The sequence below is a fragment of the Eleutherodactylus coqui genome, chromosome 1, assembly GCF_035609145.1.
Source record: "Eleutherodactylus coqui strain aEleCoq1 chromosome 1, aEleCoq1.hap1, whole genome shotgun sequence".
In the NCBI taxonomy this organism is placed as follows: domain Eukaryota; kingdom Metazoa; phylum Chordata; class Amphibia; order Anura; family Eleutherodactylidae; genus Eleutherodactylus; species Eleutherodactylus coqui.
Window position 1 is genome coordinate 446,812,009 of NC_089837.1, and position 26,565 is coordinate 446,838,573.

At 42.7% G+C, this 26,565-nt stretch overlaps 1 protein-coding gene across 1 annotated transcript in view; it reads right to left on the reverse strand.

Annotated features, from left to right (window-relative positions):
• LOC136612785 (cilia- and flagella-associated protein 337-like) overlaps nt 1-26,565 on the reverse strand; it is a 156,078-nt gene that overhangs the window by 58,148 nt on the left and 71,365 nt on the right. The window contains exons 15-21 of the mRNA XM_066593457.1: nt 19,166-19,317; nt 16,601-16,703; nt 14,374-14,480; nt 12,192-12,271; nt 9,207-9,261; nt 4,293-4,338; nt 767-826 (exon numbers count right to left, since the gene is read on the reverse strand). Coding sequence (XP_066449554.1) covers nt 767-826; nt 4,293-4,338; nt 9,207-9,261; nt 12,192-12,271; nt 14,374-14,480; nt 16,601-16,703; nt 19,166-19,317 — 603 coding nt within the window. The remainder of the gene's footprint in view (nt 1-766; nt 827-4,292; nt 4,339-9,206; nt 9,262-12,191; nt 12,272-14,373; nt 14,481-16,600; nt 16,704-19,165; nt 19,318-26,565) is intronic.

Sequence of the window (26,565 nt, forward strand, 5' to 3'; positions counted from 1 at the left end):
GTGAAGTAGTGATCCTCAGGCGTGGCTTTCAGAGGCGTTAGAGGATCGGCAAGTGTTTCCCATTGTTTTCAATCAGAAAAGTTGCATGCACATCACATGCCGTGCAATGTGTTTTACCGTCCCATTGAAAACAATGGGCGAGGGACGCGAAAAGTTAGTACATGCAGCGATTTTTTCTTACCACACCGCAGTGCTGGTAAACATCGATCATGTGTGTGACTCCGTTCAAAATAATGGGGTTTATATTCACATGAAATTTGTGCATCTCGCAACGAACAAATCTCGCACGAGATTCTCGGCCGTGTGAAACCGGCCTTAGGCTTACTTTACATGTCCTAAAAATTGCAGAAAAAGGCCATACTCATTAATACAATGCCAGGTACAAGTCCCATTTCCCTGTAGTGTGTAGAAAATAAAAAATGCTATATAGGGGAGGTAACATCCATGCAAAATACTGATGAATGGCTACCAAATTCATGCAATGTATGGGTGGCGATTCACATTTGATTTTATGCTTTCAGTTAGGGTTTCAGGACTTCTGATGGCAAGAAAAGCTCAGCCTGCAGTGATACTCAAAAATACTGTCAAAAATACTGAAATCTGATGTTTCTCATCACATGGAGATTGGGATACATGGAGATCAGTTTTCAATTGGACCTACAGTAGCATAGCTGTTATCCCTCTGTTATGGATAGAAGTCCAAGCCGCTAGTGTAAATAGACTCAGTTTTAGTGTAGAATCAGCTCAGATTTATCTTCTGTCTTACCAAATCATCCTGCCAGCCTGGCTGCGGCTCTTGGAAGTGGTGAAGATCATCATCAGAATCCTAAGAAGAAGCCAATTAGTCATTTTAGAACACCATATATACATTAAAGTGCTGCCTGTTGACAGCAACTCCTTCCTATGAGAGCCACATGGGACAACAGGCGACCAGACTGAAACAGGTCTCTCATCAATAAAGCAGCCGATAAGTATATAAATTGTCATAGACATTATATGTCAGCAGCACCAAAGGGAAACAATAAAAAGTTTCCTGGGAGTGATACTTTAAGGGTACTTGCACACAGACTAATTTAAAGCTGCACCCTTTTTTTCTCAGGCACAACTCGAATTGGACATCCCATCTGTGTACTTTCGGATGTATGGGACAGGAATAGAACATGCTGCATTTTTTTTACTCAAAGACTGTCATATGAGTGTAAATACACCCGTTCAATTTAAAGGGTGCTATTTCTACTTGGTTTTTTAACCGATTTTTCGGAAATATTGTCTGTGTGCATGTACCCTAAGGCCTGCTTCACATCAGAGTATGTGCATTTGTGCGTGCCCGAACCCTGCATTTTTGCAGGGCAGCATCGGCGTATTTTACTGTATAAGACATGGATATTTGCACGTGACAAACAAAGACGCACCAATTAAAATGGCTAATTAGTTCTAGATAGGCTTTTTGCAGCAGAAGTACGCAGTGTTTCATGCATATTCCTTTGTATTGTGTACGCTTTTGCGCATCCCCCATTGACTTAGGGAACATGTTTTTTTGAGGGGAGTTTGCATGACCAAAATGCATACACAAAATATGGAAAGATGCGTGCAAATATACCAGCTTGAGGCTTTATTCAGACGTCCGTATATCGGCCAGGTTTTCACGCCTAGCCAATATACTCTGACCCCTCTGCAGGAGGATGTGGCGGGTTGTTTTGGGTGTTGTTTTGCCTATATCTTAATATTACTGTTTGAATAAAGCCTGAGGCCAGCTTCAGGGCTTATTCAGACGTCCGTATATTGGCCGCATTTTTCTTTATGCCTGGCCGATATACGCTGTCCCTCTCTGCAGGGGGAGGAGACGGGCTGGGCTGGGAGCAGTGCAATAAGCTCCCACCTCCTCTCTGCCCTTTGCCACTATTTGCAATGGAAGGGGGCGGGATGGGGGCAGAGCTTAGCTCTGCCCCTCCCATTGCAAACAGTGGCGAGGGGCGGAGAGAGGGTGGGAGCTCAGTGCACTGCTCCCAGCCCAGCCCGTTTCCTCCCCCTGCAGAGAGGGACAGCGTATATCGGCCAGGCGTAAAGAAAAATGCAGCCAATATACGGACGTCTGAATAAGCCCTGAAGCTGGCCTCAGGCTTTATTCAAACAGTAATATTAAGATATAGGCAAAACAACACCCAAAAACTGCACTGAGAAAACTAAGTGAGTTTCTGCCACAGTTTTCACTGGGTTTGCAGTTTTTACTGTAACCGAATCGGAAACTATGGCAGAAAAGGTGCATGGCTTTCCAAGTACAGTTTTTGGTGCTTGAATTTTAGGCCAGATTGGAGCAGCTGCTACCTTGAACACATGAGCATCTAAATAACTGGATAGATAGACAAATCCTCTGTCATTCTGAACAAACACCAATTGATTTAAAGGGGTGTTTCTGTCTTGGCTTTTCATAGCTGAAACAGGAAAACCCCGTTTCAAAAATGCCCCTCTATTTCAAAAACAGTTTCGGAAACAGTTGAGCACTTCAGCACAGTGCTGTATGTGTTGCTCTTATTAAAGTGAACGAGCTACAAAAACAGCGTAGCACAGTGCGCTACACTGTTTCCGTAATTCCATGATTTTGTAGTTACCAGCCATTTTTATAAATGATCTGGAGGAGGGAATTGATGGGAAACTGATCAAATTTGCTGACAACACAAAGCTAGGAGGGATAGCTAACATTAGGGAAGAGAGAGAGTATTCAAAAAGATCTAGAAAAGCTTGAACAGTGGCTAACAGAATGGTATTTAACAAGGAGAAATGGAAAGTCCTACATCTGGGTAAGAAAAATGAAAAAAGCACATACAGAATGGAAAGAATTGGGCTAAGCAGCACATGTGAAAAAGACTTGGGTATACTAATAGATCATAGACTGAACATGAGTCAACAATGTGATGCAGCAGCTAAAAAGGCAAACACAATTCTGGGATGTGTTAAGAGAAGCATAGAGTCTAGATCACGTGAGGTCATTATCCCCCTGTACTCTTCCTTAGTCAGACCTTATCTGGAATACTGTGTCCAGTTCTGGGAACCCCAATTTAAAAAAGACAGATAAACTGGAGCAAGTTCAGAGAAGAGTTACCAGGATGGTAAGCGGTCTGCAAATCATGTCCTATGGAATGGTTAAAGGATCTGGGAATGTGTTTCGCTTGCAAAAAAGAAGGCTGAGAGGAGACTTAATAGCTGTCTTCAAATCTCTCTAGGGCTGTCACAGTGCAGAGGGATCAGCCCCACTCTCATTTGTACAAGGAAAGACTAGAAGCAATGGGATGAAACTGAAAGGGAGGAGAGACAAATTAGATATTAGAAAAAACTCTGACATTAGGCTGGACAAATATCTGTCTGGGATGATTTCGTGAATCCTGCACTGAGCAGGGGGTTGGACCCGATGACCCTGAAGGCTCCTTCCAACTCTACCATTCTATGATTCTAACTATAGTGATGGTTTCCCATCTCAGCTATCAAAAGCACAGATGGGAATACCCCATGTAAATGAATGCATTGGAATCTAGAATTCTTCTGAATAAGGCCTCATTCATAAATTGGTTACAATATCAGACTACTTGGAAACTAATATATCTCATGAATCTATAAAACAACCCCTCAGCCCTGAAAATACATACAGTACTGTGCAAAAGTTTTAGGCAGGTGTGGAAAAAATGCAATAAATGAAGACTTATAAAAGAAGGTGTCTGATTGGCTCCAAATGCTGAGAAATACAGGCAGACACTTCGGGAGGAATCTGATTGGCTCCAAATTTATTCTGCAGTAGAACAACAACCCCAAACATAAAGCTAATGTAAGTAAGAACCAAGAGTCCTGGAAGCGATGATATAGCCTCCACAGAGCCCTGATCTAAACATCATCCAGTCTGGGATTACATGAAGAGACAGAAGGATTTGAGCAAGCAGACATCTACAGAAAGAAGATCTGTGGTTACTTCTCCAAGATGTTTGGTACAACCTCCTTCAAAAACTGTGTGCAAGTGTACCCAGAAGAACTGATGCTGTTTTTAAGTTAAAGGGTGGTCATACCAAATATTGATTTGGTTTAGATTTCTCTTTTATTCAGTCACTTTACATTTTATTTGACAAAAAACCTATTAAACACTTCCAGTTTTGAAAGCTGTCTTACTTTACAGCATTTTCCCCACCCCTGCCTAAAATGTTTTCACAGTACTGTAAATAATTATATGTTGTTTCATTCTTTACAGCGCTGTCACAATTTTGTTGTAATGAACATCTCATCAGTTAAATGCAGAGCGGTGTACTCACGATGTACATATTTATTCTTCTGTCCCAACCAACAGCAACAATATATCTAAAGTAAGACAAAAATGCGGTAGGTTATGATACAATGTATTACTTTGTAACTGATAGGCTGTTCACAAGTACCTGCAGTACTTACGGTTTATTTTTGTATTTCAAATGGAGTGACAATATAAATTGACTCATTTTCTCATAGTGCATCTACTGTATATCCTACAGAAGTTTAATAATAAACAGAGAGATACGTACCCCCTCCACAGACACCGGGACCTAGCGCTGCAGCTCTCTGTGGTCCCTGCTTTTTTTGTGACAGATGATACCATGACAAATCACATGAACACTGCAGCCAATGAGAGGTTGTAGCGTCACGTTATTGAACTCTTGGCATCATGGCACTCAGCATGTGAACGCCGATGCCAGGAAAATGGGCGATGATACTACAGCCTCTCGTTGGCTGCCATGGTCACCTGATTCTCTGTGGCATCATCTGTCACAGAAGTTTCCGGGACCACAGTGGAGCTGCAGCACTGGATCCCGGCCACCGCAGAGGGGTAAGTACCTCTCTGTTTATTATTTCCACACTATTGAAAAGTAGTGTTCCATTAACCAGACAACCCATTTAACCTCTGGGCCCAGATGCTTATAACAGAAAAATCAAGAAGTGTAACTTGTGGGCCGCAATGCAAAATCTGCAACAGGGTTCCCACCTACTTTATAATACTGGTGTCTTCTTATATGGCAGTGGCAGTCATGGGCCCCTCAGGCACCAAGGCCTGAGTGTTATTGCTAGTTCTGCATACTCTATAGCTACATCCCTGGAGGAACCATTGGGAAACTGAAAGAGGTTTTCAAAGTTGTAGAATTACTGTAAATCCAGCGCAAATAAGCATATAATTACCTCTCCATGCTCCCGCTGTGTCCCACGGAGCTGATCCAGGTCTCATATGTGACATCACTTTTACAGTCTGCCCCAGCTATTTACAGGAGGTCACAGGTACTGCAGCCAACAATAGAGCTCAGTGATCAACTGCAGCCTGTAAACTAACACATGCGCAGAGAACCAGACACCAGCGGGTAAAGGTAAGTCTATGCTGATTCGTTATGTTAGAGCGCGGGGAGCTGGATTTACAGTAATTCTAAAATTTGGAAAATGCCTTTAAAGTACCAGTTCTCAGGTGTGATTCCAACTTCTGCCCCTCATATACATCATCATAAAGCTAAGTCTCCAGCATAGAGAACATTAAAAACTATGTAATTTATTAAATGTCACAATAAAAGGCATAGCAACAGTCCCCCTCATGCTGGAATTTGCCAATTCATAGCCTGTCATCAGGGGGCTGTTGCTATGCTTTTTATCTGTAATATTCAATCAATTACATGGCTTTTAATCTTTTCTGCGCTGTACACTTATCCTTATGATGCTGTGACTATCGCTAAACTCGATGCTCTCTCCATGCACTACAAAATCATTAAAGTGAGTCTGGGACTATTCATCTATATTTGTAGCATTGAGTGCTTTTCTTTTTGCAAATATAGCTTCATACACAGTACTTATGTCCTTAAAGATACAGTTATATCACAGCATATGAAAACATGGATAATAAAACACAGTAAAGTCACAGTGTGGCGGTAAAAAATAATTCAGTGAAGTCACAATACAGAAATATTATATATAGTAATATGGTAACAGCATTGGCCACAACTGCTTGGTAATTAGGAGGCACCTAGGAGGCTTTTGTGAAAAGTGAAGATGGAGATGGAAGTGACCCTTGAAGTAAAGGCTGAATTAGAAGGGCTCATCAAGTTATTTGAAGATGGAAGACTTGATGAAAGCCAAAGAGGATGCTGAAAGGAAGGTTCAGAGACAAGAAAATCTAAAAGCGCGTTCAGACAACAACCGGACAAAATGAAGACTCAGTTGGAGAAACTTGAAGATGAGTTACAAGTCACAAAGGGTGCCAAGCTGCACTTGGAAGGTAATCTGCAATGCGGGAACTGTTTGAGGTGGATAAAAAGGTCTTAAAATAGAAAATTGTGTCTGCAGTCGAGGGCAGAGAAGAAACTATTCAACAAGTGTATTAATTGCAGGTGCAGATGAAATGTCAAAAAGAGGTGGAAGACACTAGCAGGCCTGCACAACCTCGAAGTACGTAGGGGCTAAAATTAAAAATAGGCAAACCTCTTGGGGCCACAGACAGGTTTTTAGCAGCTCACTTTTTAAGTGAAGGTAATGATCACTTTTATTACCTGGGTAATGCCATCTCAAGGAGAGAGAGAATGCTGGAAGAATACAGAGTATTCTTATGAAAGTAAGAAGTTGTTGTTGTTAGCCAGTTAGTTACTTACAACCCCCGGCGACCCTAAAGGGGAGCTCCCTACATGTTTTTCGGTTTTGCACTGCTTCTTTCAGTTGTGTGATATCCATGCCAGTATCAGCTTTGACAGTATCAGCCATTGTGTTCTTTGGCAGCCAGGTCTTGTTTTGCCACTGATCTGTCCAAGCGTTATAGATTTTTCTAGCGACTCTGCTCGCATTACATGGCCAAAATACATGAGTCTGAACCGGCCATCTTGCCCTCCAGTGATATATCAGGTCTTATACGATTCAGGACTTCTCTGTTTGTTACTCTTGCCGTCCAGGACATACACAGCAGCTTTCGCCTGCATCACAGCTCAAACGCATCAATCCTCCTTCTATCAGCTTTTTTCGCAGTCCAGCTTTCACATCCATACATGGCTATGCTGCAGTGTACTGTGCGTGTATATTGTGGCAAGGCAGTGCACAAAATGGTCTGCAGGGGACTGTAAACAGGCCTTTTGTGTACTAGAAATGAGAGAGAACACCTGTGGGTGTGGCAAGGAGAGAGAAAAAAACATCGGTTCCTGCCACGCTCAAGAAGCTGCTGAGGCAGCTACAGGAGCTGTAAGCCTGAGTTCCGACGTGGACCAGACTATGTCCTTCACACGTCTGACAGGGAAGGACACCCCCCTAGACACCCTGGGTCGGGTAAGTGACAATGACACTGTCAGTTGTAAACCCACATCATGAGTCTGACAGGGGAGGACACCCCTAAACGCCCTTGTAGAGAAGAGCAACAAGGATATTGCATGTTGTAAACCCAGAAGTTGTATGGTATCCCAGGTGTATTAGCAGTGTGTGATGCTGTAAACCTGTGATGTGTGCAATAAAAGTGGCAGACACTGGCTCTATTCTCTGCATATTGTGCTCGTAAATTTTGCACGCGCAAATACGTCCATATGAATCTGACCTAATGGACAAAGTAATGTCATAAAACAGAAGTAATGTGCCAGAACATGCATAACACAGCAATGTCACACTGGGGTGCTTAGGGCCCACAAGTAAAATTAATTCTGGAGGCCCACTGAAACGTTGCATGCCAATACTACCTGTATAAGATCTTGTACTGTAACTATCAGTATCTACTGCAGTGGGTGTACAGGGCTGTTTGTATGGGGGGTTAGGGGCCCACTTCTGGCTCAGGGCCCACCAAGAAATTCATCTATTCCCCTGTGAGCCATTCTGAGCCTGTATCACAGTATAATACTAATAAACACAGTTTCATAATCCAAGAATAATGCATACCATCATAGTACAGAGGTAATAAACACATATTCTGTAGTGTCCCAGAATAACATCCTGGTCCCCTCCATAATTGTCATACATGTGTTATCTCATGTGGATGCACTGTGCAAAGCTGTCATGTCTATTTTCTGTGTGTGTTGCACAGCTGCAGTGTCGGAAGGGTTAACTCCCCTAAAATTATTGTCTGTCAGCTCTGTCCGCATGCTGAATGTATCTCTTCTACTGTGTCATGTGGTACAAGTGAGGTTATAAAAGTGAGTGTCTAAGAACGGGAGTGGTTGTTAATGATCTTCCATCTCACCATGCTGGTGGAGGACCCACAGTGATGCAGGGAAGCACCTTCAGCTTCCCTGTATCGAAAATGGAGAAGACGGAGAGGTTCCCTATGTAGGAGCTGAGAATCTTTCCCAATCAGCTAGAGAAACCGCAGGGTCACAGGGTCACATCTCTTGTGTCCTTGTGTCTAATATGGAGGAGACGGAGAGACAGCCTTAGCACAAGTGAAACGCATGAGAGAATGAGTGAGTCACTAAAAGTCTCCCAGAGTGAGAGCAATCCTCCCCAAGTAATTCTTTATAAAGCAACCCATTGTACCAGGTACCCGTTCACACAACAGGCATTTATTTTTCCTGTGTGGCCGTCCACCATTAGGATCACCACACAGAGGTACATGATTGTGACACCCACGCGGAGAGTGTGCGGGGTGCATCTAGGCTAAGCCTTTTTCTAAGTGCTTTCTTGGCACAGAGTATGTGGAGAGATTCTTGTCGTTTTCCCTCCTCCGAAGTATATTTCATGTCCAGGACCGGTGACATATAGATAACGTAGAGTATAGGACTGTATTGTTCCTATGTATTTTTGCTTCCCAATCTCTGAGTTTCTGCCTGTAACTGCTGCCGTGAATGTACCTGTAAATACCTGTATGCAAAGTTTATTCAAGTAAAGTTTTACCGGGCCTCAACCTGAGGACCACAGGTACGATATGCTTGTCCAGTGTTTATTACTCCGACGCATAGAATAACGGTGTGGGAACGGTGGCGTCCCGACATGATATACACATATACTTTCATAAGCATTCCCCCTGTGTTACCACTCGGCTACACCGTGACAAGGACTAGGCCTCTGGCCTTAACCACAGTAAGTGGAATTGTGGCACATACAAGTCTGAGTGTTCAAGTGCATAACCCCCAGTGTGTGTTACAACCTTTGGTGTCACTAGCAGTGCGCAAGAATTTCTTTATGTGGCAACCTCTGCACCACCTATAGTTTCCCCCTGGCAGGAATGTTATATAAAATGCAAATAAATAATATCTTACTTGTTCCTGTTAATTTCCACATATGTGCAGTCACAAATTTCATCAGCCTTGTTTGCTGTGAATAGGAAGAATAATTCATATTACTGTTTACATGACAGTTAAGAAAGCAAGACGCTTCCATCATCCATGGCAAGAGACTACATGTACCACGTGGGCATAAGTATAGAAGGCTATGTGGCACATGAAGGAGGTGTTAGGGGTCTGTCAACGGAGACCAGTGCGGATGTTGCCTGAATCCAAATTCAAAGGAGAATTATAATGAGTACTCATAGAGGAGAACCATAAGAAGCCACTACACACACAGTCTAGTGAAATCAGAATGAATTCTACTTTATTATTGAACATTGCTAGTTTTTATGCAAGATGAAAAGAAGGCGTTTCCAAATGTTACCTGATACTAAGTTTCAAACTACTTTGCTGACCAAGTCCTCATTCCAACAGATTACAATATGGCAGTAAATCAAAAGCCTTCTAAACAAAAGGTATCAGCAAAACTGTGTGAAGTGGACATCAAACAGTTGCATATGATCATAAAGATTGACTCCATACTGTCTGAGTACATACTTAATTACACCTCTTCCCAGACCAGGATGTAATCTTAAAAGTCCATTGTGTTAAGTTTTTACCTTGTCTCCAAGTCAATCGGATTTGCACATCAAAGAGGGGGCATTGTTTCTAGTTTGCACATAGAACTGGTTTAGCCACCTACTTAGTATTCAGTACATTCTGGTCAAAAGTTCAGAATTGTGATCAAAATGGCTGAATGAAATCTAATTAATCATACATTTAGTATTTTAAAATCATCATCCAAATAAACGCTTGAATATACCTTTTTACATATGATTCTATATCCAAATTCTATTAGCAACTCCCGGAATGTTTTACATATTTTTCATTTCCATAATACATAACATTATACAACCAAATAACTAATGTCACATTTATTACACTGTTTCCTTATCTTTCTTATGTTGGGTTATTTAAAAAATAGGATTAACCCCTAACAGAGACATTTGTGATTTTTGATATGTGCTAAAATCCATATGGCAAATTTGCACAAGATGCTTTGTGAGCTCAATACATCAGCAGCAGCTGAACTGCTCTGTATGGCAATTTGATACAATGTATCAGGGCTTAAACACATTGCTGTAGATGCTACAGTATGCTCACCGCTACAAAACATAGATGCGCCTGAACGAAAGAAATTTCTTCTCCATCGCTGGCTTTTCAAACTCCAAGATAGAGCGCAGGAGTTTGAAAAAAACGCAGGAAGATAGGTGCCACTCGATCTTCCCCGTATGATGTATTCACTACATGCGGGGAAAATAGGGCAAGTCCTATCTTTTCTTGGCCATAGTATTCACAGCCGAGAAATCTCAGCAGTAAAAACAAAACCAATAAACTCCTACTGAGATGAGTGGTTTGTTTTTTTTCCGTTATACGACCGTTATTATAAAAAAAAATTTGCACGTGAAATATGCAGTGAATAGAACCCATTGATTTCAAGGGGTTCATTTACATTAGAGTGTGCAACAAAATACGCAGCCTGCTCTATTTTCCTGAGGGCTCATTCAGACGACCGTGATTAGGCAGGTATTTCCGCACGTTTAAAAGTTGCATAAAATATGACCATGCGATGCATTCGATTTCAATTGTTTCCTTCAAATAAACGTGCTTTTTCCATGCAAAATATTTGCATGAAACAGGTTTGACCTATCTTTGGCCGTGTTACTCAGTAAGCTCCCATAGACTTCTATGGTAGTTGGAAAAAAGGGAGGGGGAGGGAGTTACCCTGCGTACAACACTGGGAAAAGAAGATATCTGGCCCTAATTAGGCAATTTACTGCCATTCCAAGGGTTTATTCCGATCTGCCATTGCTTCAACATGGTTTTTTACATTCACACAGCAGCACCCTGATTGGAGTCAATCGTGGCAAAAAATCATTTGTGTGAATATGCAGTGAATACGAGTGAACATATAAAAACATACGGCCGTGTAAAGGAGCCCTGATTATTTACACAGGGAAAGAACACATATTGAACTATTAACACTAATTGTCCATTTAAATGAATGGGAGAATGGTTTTGTGATTTTTTGTGCGTGCAAAAAGTACAATAAGGCTGCTTGCACACGGCCGGATTGGCATTGCGGAATCGGGAGCGGGTGTTCAACTCCGGATTCTGCAGCAAATACCTGCTATAGCATGCTATAAAAAAGCATTTTTTTCCGGCAATGAGCGGAAACCAATTGCAATCTTCTGCTAGCGGGGGGAAAAAGTGCAGCATGCTCTATTTCTAGGTGATTCTGTGCGGACTGCTTCCATTGAAGTCAATAGAAGCTGTCCAAATCGCGTCCCTTCAGCAATCATCATTGCTAAAAGGTCGCAGGATCCACGTCATTGCCTAGCGACGGCGCAGCATTATCTATACTGCGCATGTGAGCCGGCCGGCACATCCGCAGTACAGATAAGAAGAATCCAGACAGGTACGCGGGGTTCACCGGCTGGGTACAAGGTCAAATTCCACTGCAGGATCCTGCACCCAGTCGTGTGCAGGCGGCCTATTACATGCACATGCGTGCACAAATACGCACAAATGTGCACATAACCAGCCTCGTGTGGCAGTTCTCTGAACATTCCATCTGTCCCCACTCCTGTCATAATCTAAACATGCCTTCCACTGTATAACATGTTTGTTGCAGCGTTTTATGTCTTTTACATTAATATCTCCACTTTTCACTTCTCTCCCCTCTGTATTCATTACTTGGCAGTAGAAGTCACCAGGGAAGGTTAGACTATTCTTATTACTTGGTTTCTCTGCCCCTTGAGTATCTCTGGATTATGTAGAAGTGGCCTGCTAACTGAAGCATGGGGGAGCAGGCTCTTGTGGGCTCATCTCAATACGGATTAGATAACACAGAACACACTCTGATTTACCTAAGGGAAGACAATATCATTAAAGAAACTGAGAATGTGTTCCATTTACCTCTTTTCAGAGTGTGCAGACACAGGCCATTATTGTAATTCCAGACTTTCAGACAGCCATCTCGTCCTCCAGTGATTAGTCTGGGAATGGAAATATCACACATAAACAGGCAATTTAGACTCGGACATGGGTGGTGAACAAATTTATTTTTGTGTAGACAATTTTCTTTAAGCCTCTTACATATTTTTTTTTTATAAATTCTTTTTTTATATACGATTTTTCCTTTTATCCAAAACATCAAGTTTAACATTGTTAGCTTATGCAAGAGTAATAACCAATCAAAACAAACTTTGTAATGCCCGTTTCACATTGCTGATGGGTTACATAAAACTGCTAACCGAATGGGCCCATCTGGTTCTCTTCCACCGAACCAAGTGAGAAGAATATATATTAACGTGTGGGTGGCGTAAGCTCCCAGCTGGAACTCATCACCCCATTGCTTAAAGTGATGAATTGAACCTAATAGCTCAATGTTCACACTGCGTAATTCTATTGCGGAATTCCGCAGCGTGAAAGAAACCGTGGCCTCACCGCTGTGAGCCAGCGATACTAGCTCCCGTGCAGAAGCACAAGAGCTAGTATGTGAGGGGACGAGGGACGGGCATCTTTTACCCGACACTCATCCCTTCTAAACCAGCTTTTAGTCTAACTACAAACAAGAACTTTCCCTCTCTGTGGGACAACTGTCTTTATCCTGAGAACTGCTTATTGGAGGGGAAGGGTGAGAAGGAAACCTCAGAGGATCTGGGAGGGAGGGGAGGTGGGGAGAGACAGAGAAGTGGAGTAAGGAAAGAAAGAGGAAGAGAGTGGGAGAAGAAAGAAAATAAAAGGGAGGGAGCGAGAAGAAAATGAACCTATATGTGGTCTTTCTTCCTATCCTTAAGACCACTGACCCAGAACCCGTCTTTGTGGGAATGGTACTAATCTACATGCAACTCAGCCCCCCTTCTGGGATCCTGTGTAATTAGGTCCCTTACATATTTATGAAGTATTATAAACCTCTTCATATATCCCTAGCATTACACAGTAATATATATAAGTATATGGTTTACTGTCAGAGGAATTAGGGGATATTCACATGCAACAGATTTTTTGCAACTGAAAAATGCGTCCGCCTCCGGATTCCGCAGCAAATACTACCCATAGCATGGTACATGAGCGGAAATAAATTGCGATTTTCCGCTCGCTGAGGAGAAATCGCAGCGTGCTGCGATTCTGTACGGCTTCCATGCGGATAACTTCCATTAAAGTCAATGGAAGCCGTCTGACCCGCGGCCCTTCTGCAATCATCGTTACAGAAAGGTCGCGGGATCCGCATCATTGCCTAGCAACAGTGCAGTATAATCTGTATGGCGCATGTGCGTCAGCGCGCTGGACGGCAAATCCGCAGCACATATTATGAAGATTGCGGACAGGTGCACGGGGGCCACCGGCTAGGTGCAGACAGCTTAATCACAGAGGATAGAGATATATTGTTAGCAGAGGGTGTGTACTGGAGGGAGAAATATACTGTAAAGGCCCATTTAGAAGCAACGATTGAGCAATAATCATTGTGTGTAAATGCTCCCATCTTTCACTCTTCGGCTGGATGATGATTTTTCGGTGAGCTATAAAATCCATTGTTCAGTCGGCGAGAATATAACACAGACCATATGCTGTGTTTGCTGTCCATGGTGCTGTATTCTCCACGGGAGCTCTGATTACATTGTATTCAGCTTGCAGACCCATGGCAGAACAAAGTAGCTGAATGCATTCAACAGACCACCTGCTGTTCTCTGCATACAGATCCCAGAGGCTCACTTACATGCCAATGAAGGTGATAATCTGCTAATGTACTTTAGTGTCCTTTAGCAGTTTATGCAAAACAATTGCTCAAAAACCTATCTTTTGAACGATTATCTTTGCATGTAAATGCGCCTTAAGGCAGTGTTTCCAAATCTTTTTAGCCTTTGGGCACCCCTGTGAATTTTTTTTTTTGTATGTGGACAAGTTCTAACTTTAATATAGCCTTTGGCAGGAACAGAATGCCAGTATCATGCACATGCATATTGTGGTAAACTCTTACAAAGATTACAACATTACCTTAATTGTTATTTCATGGGGAATATAAGCATTTACTGAAACAGACATGTCAGGAGAGTCAACGGCTCCTTAAATAAAATTCTTCCAAAAAAAGACATACCGTCTACCCATCGGATCAAATGTCATACATGTGATCCCAGAACTGCCATGTGCATCATTGAATTCAAATATTTGTCTCCCAGTCTCAAAATCCCACACTTTCACAGCCTATAAGAAAAAAATAGTTATTAACTGCAACATATGGCAGGAAAACAAATTGAAAAAGAATACTTTAAATCCATGATCAGATCATTCATAACATCAATCTATCCATTTAGTCGTCTCCGACTCTCGGTGACTTTACAGGCTTCCCTGTCCAGCACAGCTTCTTTTAACTGCTTGTTGCACATATTGGTATCCATATTGGTAGTGTCGAGCCCGTGTGTTCTTTGTCGGCCTTTCTTCTGGTTCCACTGGTCATTCCCAACATTACTAACTTCTCTAGGGAGTTTGCACGTACGACGTGGCCAAAGTAAGTCAGTTGCAGTCTAGGGACTGGTTTTATGCGATCCAACACTTCACTGTTTGTTATCCTCACTGTCCATGTATTCTTAATCATTTCCACCAGCACCACATTTCGAATGCATCGATTTTCCTTCTGTTGGCCTTTCTTAGTGTCCAACTCTTGGACACATATATCATCATAGGAAATACAATGGCTCCAACTAGTCTGCTTTTGGTAATTAGAGTGATATATTAGCTCTTCCAGATCTTATTCATGCCAACCATTGCAGAGCGGTCCAATGCGATCCTATGTTTGATTTCTGGGGTGGATTCGCCAAAGCAAGGAAGATGAATTCCTGAACTGATTCCATTTCTTTGTTGTTAATTTTAACCTTCAATTTTCCATTAGCTGCTGTTGTCATGATCTTTGTTTTCCTGATGTTAAGATGCAGTCCCATTTTTTTCATTTTCTTCTTTAAATTTCAAAATCATGTTTATCAGGTCCGCCTCTCTTTCAGCCAGCATATCTCAAGTTGTTGATAATGCTTCCTCCGATCTTCACTCCAGTGTTGGGCAAGTCCAGGTGTAATTTCCTCATGATCACCTCAGCAATATTGAAGAGAAATGAATATGTAGCTCTGTCGCACACCCATGCCAATCCTGAACCAGTCTGTATCACCATAGCGTGTTCACACCATGGCTTCTTAATTGATCCCTACATCCATTATGATCCCCACACATCACACACACAGCTCTACTACATGGTACATCCATGCTGATTTCCAGACATTACCAGCTCAGCAGACTCCTGGATACAGTGATCAGCCCCTAGTCATGTGATCCGTGACTCCACCCACACAGGTGATCACATGACAGTGATCTCATCACAGGTTCTGGTGGCTGCTCTTTGCTTATCCAGTATATAGTACTTTCTACTAAACTGCACAATGGCTCCTCCCACAGCAGTGACATCACCGCAGGTCCTTCAGCCCACTGGATCTCTGTGGTGGTGGTAGGTCAGTGTCTTCTGTTCAGGACTGCTGAGTTGTGTCTGAGATAAGAACAGCTTTGTTGTATTCTCATTTTGTTATTTTTGTCCTCCCTTTCCAAGAGCCCTAACTTTGTTGTTTTTCTGTCAATCAGGCTCTGTGTTTTAAATATGTTGTAGGACCTGTGATGATGTCACAGGGGGGGAAGGCGGAGTGATGAGGTCACCAGGGGCGGAGAATGAGAAGCACCCACATACATATTCACAGTCAAGTGGTCGTTAGTAGATTGATCTGATAAACTTGATCAAGTGAACTAAGACACCAAGGTCATGCAGAGCCATCTAAAGCATGTCATATTCTAGGAAGTCAAACACTTGCTGTAGTCAATGAAACATATGTATAGATCTTTCTGATATTTGCCGGTCTTTTTCATGAGCCATATGATGTTGGCGATGTGATCTCTAGTACCTCTTCCCTTCCTAAAACCGGCTTGGACAATAGGCAGTTCCCGATCAATGATTGATCATAACATACAGTCCTGTAAATAAGGCTTCTTTCATAGTAATGTTGGCTTTACAGAGATGGTTCTATTTCAGCTTTGCTTCTTCTGTGTGACATAAGGACAGAACCTGGGTAGTACCGTCCGGGTGGATATGTGAGGCAGAGACCTTTTGCTGTCTATCTCATATAGCTTCCATTCCATCTTTTAAACTAGATAGAAAAGCATTGAGGACGCTGTAAGACATGCAGCTAAGAATTGAACCCATCAGCGCTGTATTTCACAGAGTACTAATAAATGACAAGATAAAAATCAGAATATACAGGTGATATGAAGCAACACTGAGGAATGCTTACCGAACCTTCTGAGCAGGTGACAACTTGCCTAAAGGCTTTATTGTACTTGCAGCAGAGAACAGCTTCTTTATGGGAGCTGTCCAGGTGAGGCTGAGCCACGGACCTTGTACAAAATATAATATTTTAGTCATTCACTAAGTTAAAAAATGTAATTGGTTCTAAGAAAGAAACATGGTAAAAAATCTACAGTTTATTTTATTTAAAGGTGTTTTCCATTGAAATACCATTGATGATCTATCCTCAGGATCCACCACTCGGGATCCTGGCTGATCAGGCACCGGCTGTCAACGCTGCAATACACAGGGGTTGGAGTGGAAGCTGCTACTCCACACCCTGCGTAGTCTCTGGCGCTTGTAACCGCAGGCACGTCTCTCTTGAAATCAATGCGAGCTGTGCTTGCAGTTACAAGCGCCGGCCAGTACACAGAGGTCGGTGTGGAGCCTTCCACTGCTTCTGCTCCGATCTCTGTGTATTTGCAGTGCTGACAGCATGCACCCACTCAGCTGATCGGTGGAGGTCCCAAGCGACGGACCCCAAACGATCAACTATTCATAACCTATCCTGAGGATAGGTGATCAGTAGTATTCTCCCTGGAAATCCCCTTTAAAAATAAGGGTAATAATAGTCTGACCCTTCCTATTCTGTAGAGAAAACATTTCAGCGTTTATTTCATTAGGATCACAGGCAGAATTACAATGAAAAGTAAGACCTATATATAGATAGGATCCACTATTCACAATAGATGATGATCATGGTCACAGGCTACCTCCTCCCCCTCTCTGCACAGGTAACAGAACACTCTCCCATAGAATTCAATGGTTCTCCTCCTTTCTATTTTGTCTATGTCTCACAAGGCTGCTGTAGATTATATCTTTAAATGTTGTTAACAACGGCTCGGCAAGATGGTCACCAACATGGACAGAAAACGGAATAAAAAAGCTACAAACAGAAAATAAGACAGCTTCAGAAGATGGAATATGTTTCACTATCTGTTTATAATTAGTTTAAAAAAACTGTAGCCAATATGTTCCCTTTAAAAATGTGGACCTTAAAGGGATTTTCCCATGACTTGAAATTGCTTAACAAGCACTCTGTTCTTTCTGGATGTTGCAAAACAGGACATGTGACTGCTGCAGCCAATCACTGGCCCCAGCAGTGACCTTCTATAGCCGGTGATTGGCTGCAGCAGTCACATGTCCGGGGCAGCAGCAACCAAAAAGGACAGAGTAGCTGTGAAGCATTTTTAAATTGTGTGAAAAACCCCTTTAAGCAGCAGAGATCTAAAGGTACTGGGGGAGATTTACTCAACAAAATGTGCGAGAAATATGGCACAAATTGTGCAAAGAGCGGTGTTTATTATGTGTTTTAGACATTTTTATGTCTCACTAGACAGTTTTGAAAGGATGTCATGAAACAAGTAATTGGCTAGGAGGGAGCCCTTCTTCCCTGCTGTGCTGGTGCATCTCTATGGTTTAGAAAAAGATACATTTCGCCGTAGGGTATTTACTAGAAAATTGTTCAGAATTATCTTATACATCAGTGTATGGGGTCACCCAAGGTACAGACATTTTAAGAACAATGCACATATGATATTTGGGTCTCTGTTAAATGCAAATGAAAAATAAACAAAGTACTTTCTTCTAAATCCCATTTTATTAGGCGAACGAACAGCATGAGCCATGCAGAAATGTGAGTCATAATAGCTCCACTTAGTGTGGGCATTCAGAGCTGAAGAGCCTACTCCGGGCTCCATATTCTATGCACCCTGAATGGTCGTTCTGTGTAGGAGATAGAATAAGCCCTGATGTAATTGAGTGCTGTAGACGTACATTGTGAACTTTAGAAAACAGAAAGCATTGCTGGATAAGATCTTTTGGTAGCCTCCGAAGGACAGTACATTAAATAATGAGTTTAGTGTTTGACTGTTGGGGGAAAGATACAGCCACAATGTAAATGTTCTCGAAATTTATGTTACTGTTCTATGATACTAGTAAAAATGGCATGAGACCCTCTAAAGTTCCCCCACAGTATGGTCATAGAGTAGCACATATTGTATATAAAACAAAACATTCTGCTATTCTAAATGGTTGTTTAGAGTATAAACAACCATTTAGAATAGCAGAATGTATTGTTTTATATACAATATGTGTTACTCTATGACCATACTGAGCAGTTGAGCTGCAAGCACTCTGGCTTCATACACCATTGTATTACATACATTCTTGAATGTCCTATTAGAATGATTGTTAGGCTGCTTTCACATCTGTGCTGGGGATTCTGCTTTGAGGAGGAGGAAAGGGGAAGTCCCACGGCCGAAGGGTTCCATCTGTGGACTATTGACTATAATGAGGTCCGCCTGTTTTCCACCCAGCTGCCTGGTTTTTGGATGGAAGAAAAAGTGCTGCATGCAGAACATTTTCTTCCGGTATTTTCAACCGGATCTGTGATGGAACTTCCAGACAGAGGTTCCAATGCAGATGTAAAACCAGCCTTAATCTATTAATATAATTTGCATTGTTCCTCATCTTTGTTTCCAAGTTAAGAAAACTAGAAATAGTTTCTTACTTTAGTTTGATCTGCAGAAGGGCGATAGAATCGGTGGTGACACATAGTGTTCTGATTTCTGGGATGTAAAGACAAGCGGTGAGTTCTCCTCTGATCCCGCTGGATTTGGAGCAGGCTGTAAATAGACACGTCTGACTCTGACTATCCCATATCTGAAACACATAAGAGGAATTTTGTCACATACACTAAATGAACAAGCACATTAGGGTACCATTACTATTACCATGTAATTGGCAATAATTGGCTTCCCACTAGGATTGCCATTATACTGTAAAGAATCATTATCACTACATGAAAAGAATTCTAGTAAGCTGTCCTATGCGTATGACAATGTAGACTGAATGGTCACATTATTAGGGACACCTGTCTAGAAGCATGTTGAGCCCCCTCTGGCTTTCAGAACCGTAGCAATTTGTCATTGCGTCCATCCACAGGTCTCAAGGTGTGCCAAGAAAACATTCCCCAAACCATTACTTCACCTCCACCAGTCTGAGATGTTGTCACCTGATAGGAAGGGTTCATCAGTTCATGCTGCTTGTATGAACTTCTGACTCTTTAGTCAGCACGGTGCAACAGAAATCTGGATTTATCTGACCAGGAGATGTTTTTCCCTGCTCAGTGATCCATTTTTTTGCTCTCTTTTGCCCATTGTAGTCTTTTCTTACGGTTTCTCTAAGGGCTTATCCACACCAGCGTATATCGGCCGCCGTTTTCACGGCCAGCCGATATACTCTACCATCTGATGCATTAGATTTCAATGCATCAGATCACACAGGCATATTCCCGCGGCGTGAAAGCCGGGCAGGAAAGGTAACTATCTTTCTTGGACGGAATACGGCCGCCGCCATAGGCTCCTATGAGAGCCAATTACAGATGCCAGAGAGGGGAGGTGGGAGGGATTTTAGCAGTGTGACTGCTAAACTTCCTCCCCCTTCTCTCCTCCTCTCCGTTCCTTGCCGGCAGTTTCATTGCTGGATGCTGACAAGGGGCGGAGAGAAGGCGGGAGTATAGCACACTAGCTCCACCCCATCCCACCCCCTCACAAACGTTATCTTGGTGTGCCTGTTCACATGTTTTTATGGCGCCAGCGGGCGAATGTAAAATCTCTGATGCCTGTGTGAAAGAGCCCTTAGACAGCCATGGCGCTAGAACTGGTCGTCTGCTGTTATATCCCGTCTGTGCTAAGGAACAATGAGTAGTGCATTCAGACATTTTAATTGAAGTCCATGCATTGTATTTGGCTGCAATTTGTAGTGTCTGTACATCAGAATGATTCTTGACATCCTCCTATAACCCCTTTCTTGATAGGTTTTACGTCCACAGGATCCCCTGTCTCTGGATGTTTCTCCTTGATCACACCATTCTCAGTATAATCTGCACACCGTTGCATGAGAAAACCCCACAAGGTTGGCAGTTTCTGAAATACTGGTTCTGGTTAGTCTAGCACCGATGACCAGGCTTCATTGGAAGTCATGCAGCTCACTTGAATTTTCCAATCTAATGTACATTCACACTGAAACTGATCCCCAGAAATCTTGCTCACTTTTAGGGCTTATTCACAGTAGCGTATATCAGCCGCCGTTTTCACGGCCGGACGATATACGCTACCATCTGAGCTGTCCCCCTTTCCCTTCCCCTCACTGTCTCTCTCCTCCCCTCCACTTGTTTGCAATGGGACGCGGCGGGAAGAAGGGGAGCCAAGATCCTCCCTGTCCCGCCCCCTCCCATTGTTGGCTGCGGACAAGAGACGGGGAGGGGGCGGAAGCTTAGCTCTGCCCCCATCCCGCTCCCTCCCACTGCAAATAGCCAGAGGGGAGGAGAGAGACAGTGAGGGGGAAAGGGGATACAGCTCAGATGGTAGCGTATATTGGCCCAACTGATATACGCTCCTGTAAATAAGCCCTTATGTTGCACACCGAGGTGATGTGTTTAATTTCCATACAGCTCCAATCATGAAAGGGCCAGTGTCGCTAATATTGTTAAAAATATTTTTTTGAAGTCATCTATATTCTATAAATATGCTTCTATAGCATACATTGCTTTGATATAAACAGCTTATTCACATGGCCATATGAGTCTCGCAGCGTTGTACTCATCGCAGCCCCTGCGCCCTGCCGGCAGAGATGGCATACAGGCTGCGATAGGCACTGCACATGCCCGGGATTATGACGTCACGGACATGCATAGTGTGGCTTTCTTTTTCTTCAAATCACCCACTCTGTGCAGAGCGGGGCTCCGTATTAATCATTGTCCATTCGCAGGCATTGCGAAGCGGCAGCATTTCGATAAGCAGCCTTTCAAGGGCGCCGTATGAAACACAGAGAAATAGAGCATGCTGTGATTTATTGCCCTGCGTTTTATACGGATGTCCCCTCGCAGTTTCAACGCAGGTGAGAATTGAAGAATGAAAGTCGATAGACTTTCACTCCCTCTATTCACTGCATGTTACGCATAGGAAATACACGTGCGTAATACGCGGTGACAATACGCCCATGTGAGTAAGCCCTAAGAAGTATAACAATAGGTGGACAATTTGAGAAAGGATGCACTCTAGTGGCCATATATGGTACCACAATAGCAATGCCATATGGCTTTCACATTCTACAGACTTCATCAGACGAGAGTATGTGCAAATATGCTCACCGCAATGTAGCGTATTTCCACATGAACAAGCGTTGTCCACAGGGTCACACCCTTCCCCTTGCTTTATTTTAACCTACTATAGGCTATTATGGCAGCTTTCTGCGCAAAACACAGAAAGACAGAATCAGGCTCATGAGAACGAACCCATTGAAATCAATCGGTTCGCTTCATCACGTTTTGCGGGTGTGAGTTTCATGTGCGCAAACACAAGTATGTCTGTTTAAGCCCTAAGGGCTCATTCACACAGGCATATTGTCGCTTTGTATTACACCCATGTAACATGCATGTTTTCTGCGTATTTTAGGTTCCCATAGCCTGTAATAGGCGTATTATGCACTAAAACAGGACACGCTGCGTTTTTTTCACGCACGTATAACGTGTGTAAAAAAAAAAGTACAGGTGCGCACGGCCCAATGTAATCCAATAGGCTTTTAGCACCGCAGATTGCGCTTAAGTGTACATGTGGGGGGTCTGGAACGCAGACCGTAATGCGAATGTTGCCTGTATCCAAATTAAGAGGAAATATTATATAGAGTACTCATAGAGAACCATAATAACCACTACACATAAGACCGTCTAGTGATCAGAATGAATTCTGTTTATTGTTGTACATTGCTAGTTTATATGCAAGTTGGAAAGAAGGCGTTTCCAATACCTAGTTTCACTCTACTTTTGCTGACCAAACCCTCATTCCAACAGATTACAATAGGGCTGTAAATCAAAAGCCTTTTAAACAAAAGGTATCAACAAAGCTGTTTGAACTATACATAAAACAATTACATGTGATAATAAAGGTTGTCTCCTGGCTGGCTGAGTACCTACTTAAACAGAATGTAATCTTAAAGATCCATCAACAATTTGCACATCAAAAGAGGGGACATTATTTCTACTTTTCACATAGACAAAACTGGTTCGGCCACCTACTCGGGAGTCAGCATAAAGTTGATAAGTTGGTATTCAGTAAGATAGCTGAATAAAATCTAATTAATCATACATTTAGTATTCTAAAATCAATATTCAAATAAACGCTTGAATATACCTTTTTACATATGATTCTATATCCAAATTCTACTAGCAACTTCCGGAATGTTTTACATATAATACATAACATTATATAACCAAATAACTAATGTCACATTTATTACACTGTTTCCTTATCTTTCTTATGTTAGGTTATTGAATAATAATGATTGACCCCTATCATTCCCCCATTTGGACATCAGAGCCACCATTATCTCCTGGTACTGTCACTCATAGGTGCTGGGTTCCCAGGTAGGAATGGTGCACTCTATGTCCATCAAGATATGAAGACCTAATATCAAATATTGCAAGTCAATCAAGTTTACAATACAGTAATCTTTAGATTTATCAACATCAATATCGTCATCGTCATATTAGACACTTAAAGGGGTGTATTTTTGGGTATGTCTCGAAGAGTCTCTACAGGAGTGGGGACAGATAATAGACAAGTCCGCAAAATGTCCTCTCCACTCCTGAGGTTGGGCATACACGTGTGGGAAATATTTGCCCATCCAGTCCATCGCTTCTCCATGTGGATCGTTCGTAGTGGTGTTTCCCAATAAGAAGATAGTCCAATAAGACAAATGCAAAAGTCAAAATCAAAATGTCCATTACCTCCCCCACCCAAACAACGCCGGGATCCCACCCATCACTTTTCCTCTGGCTCGGGAACTTTCTTGCAGTGGGAGGCATGTATCCACTTTTACAGAAGTAGGCGTTGACAACAGAACTTGGTATGGTCGTCAAACCTTGGGTCCAAGGCCTTTATTACGTGTCTTTTTTTGCGACCACCCAGTCTCCAGGCTGCAAGAAATGAGTCCCCTCTAGATTGTCAGGGTCTGGAATTGGGGAAAACACTAGATCGGGTGTTATTTTCAGTTTACGACATAATTCTTGTACATATTCAATAACCTTATCACACCCCTGCTGTAGGGCCTGTGGATGGTACAGGCCTAATCTTGGCATAGAGCCAAACACTTCTTTTAACTTAAGCATATCATTTCAGTTCTTTCAACTTTGTTAAACTCTGCGGGTGGTATGGAGTGTAAAACGCTTGTTCCACCCCAAGGCTGACATCACCTCTCGCATCACTTAACCTGTAAATTGTGTACCTCTGTCACTCTCAATTGTCTCTAGTACCCCAAATCTACATACAAGTTCTGACACAAGTTTAGTCACTGTACATTGTGCGGTGGCTTTGAACAGGTCCACGCACACAAGGACGTACTCATACCTGCCTGATTTGGGAAGCTGGATGTAATCGATTTGTAATCTCTGAATAGGATACAGTGGTCTGGGTGTGCACTTCACATACCTTCACATATGCCTTTGCCAACCTGTCGAACCCTGGAGCATACCATACCTTGTCCATAACAGAAACCATGGCATTCCGAGAGGCATGCACTTTCCCGTGAGCTAGGACGGCGAGGTGGGTGTAGGCAGCCGCTGGTACATCATCTACGTCCCGTAGGACGCCAAATCCCAAATCAACAAGAGTGGTGGGACCAAGATCCAACTTACAGCACAAGGGGTCTTGCGTACTGTCCAGGAGGGCTGCAGCCTTGGCTGCCCTATCCCCTTGTTCTCTGGTGACTGCCCCTGCGTGTGTGCTTTAACCTTTATTATGGCCACCTGTCCTGGCAACATGATAGCTTAATGGGCTTGCCTTGTGCCGTGAGAAAGCTCCTGGACCGCCAGATGGGTCCATAATCGTGTGCAGTACCAAAGACGAGCCTGGAATCAGTGTAGATATTAGTAGTGGTATATTTTTCAATCGTACAGGCCTCAGTTCCTGCGCTGACATGTGTGGCGGCAGTGGCTTTTGTACAAGCATCTCATTCAGTGTGACTACTTCAAAACCTGTTACAAACCTTCCTTTGTCATTCAGGTATCTAGATCCATCCACAAACATTTCAAGGTGGGGGTTTAGGAGGGGTTTGTCAGTGACATGTGCGAACCCAGCTGTCACAATCATGCTGGTGTTCTGCGTCAAAAAGGCCTCCTCTTCATCAGTCAGAGAATTTGCAAAAAGCTGGTCCTCTGTACTTACTCCCCCATTTGAATCAGTGTCACCTAATGGCAATAAGGTGGCCGGATTCAAAGTGGTGCAACGTTGAAATGAGACATTGGATGAAGAGTGTAAATGCAAGTTCCATTTTGATCCGTCTAGCAAGAGACAGATGTCTACGGCTTACCTGTGTCAGGATACCATGTATGTCATGTGGGGTGTAGATCACCATGGTGTGATCTAAGAAGTTTCTCTTTGCTGGCTTTGCAGCCATTCTACTCTGATGGAGGAAACACAAAAGGCTTAGTGATGCATTGAGGTAACTATTTGTGTCAGCAGTACATAAAAGTAAATTAAAAACAAATCATCAACATATTACAAGAGGGCGGTGCCCTCGCGAATTGGCCAGGCGTCTAATACCAGTTTCATGAATCTGGTGAACTGGTATTGGGCTATACTGTGCCCCTTGTGGCAGCACTATCCAACAGTACTGCTTTCCTCTGAAATTAAATACAAACAAATACAGACAGTCTGTCGAGGTCCGTCTGACTGGTGGCCCAAAGGCTCAAAGGAACGACACTAAGAACTTGTTTCTCTGCGTGCGTAAGAGTGAAGACAGGGAGAGGTGTCGCTAGGTCTGCTGCCATCCGACCGAAGGTCGGGTGACTTTCAGACCTGGGGTGTATACGAGCCTCACCGGACGAGTGAAGTTCGATACAAGATCCCAAGGATCCCATCATTTCGGTTCCCAATATGCTTTCAGGACTTTCCAGCACAAGGAAGCGCATGAGGCATCGTGACCCTTTAAACATTACCTCTAGTGGTTCAGTTTCTGCCAGCTGAATTGGCATTCCTGAAACCCCTTGCACCAATTACTGCTAGATAATCAAGCTGGTATTCTATTAAAATAGATCAGAACCTTGTTGCAAAATTAAATTTAAAAATTTTGAAATTGCTGACCTGCAATACCTGGATCACCTATGTCAGATATCCAGTTCCTTGTGCTAAGCAATGACTCAGGAATTGGAGTTTGTCTTGGAGGTGGCTTACTATTTGTCAGGACCTGCGGAAAGCTGAGTTTCTGCAGTAGCTATCAAGACAAATGCATGAGCCGGATCTACCAAGAGAGCAGTTGGTTTACAAAACCTCCTCTGAACTGTCATTTGAGGTCTCAACCCGTATCGATCCATCCGATGAAAATTTGATGGATGCAGATAAGGCTTGTAAGATATTAGTACAAATAACAGACATGAATTACAACAAGGCAGAATAATCCACAAACATGTATTCATATTGGAATATGATATTCTTTAAGCAAATTCATTATTAATCTGATCCTGCCTGCAATGTCTCATCAAATTTGAGAAGGGAAAAAAAAACTTCCTAACTGCCCAAGCTCCTCACCCCCTCCTTTGTAGACAAAAGAAGGATGAAACATTACCTACTTTTACATTATCTAGCTCCACCCCTTCGATGCTGGTCGTCTGCATGTCTCTCCTACAGAACATTCTCTCAGAGACGATGCAGTACTAACAGCATTTAGCAGTGATATAGACGTCCAACCAATCACAGAACTGACATTTACACAAAAAGCAAAAATATATATATATATCTTAAAATCCTTATGTTCTCTATTTTTAAGACCATATAATTCACATAATTCATTACAAGTTTCTTTTTTCATCAGCGTCTGTCTTCCTTTCTATGACACTGAATTTTATCTCTATGA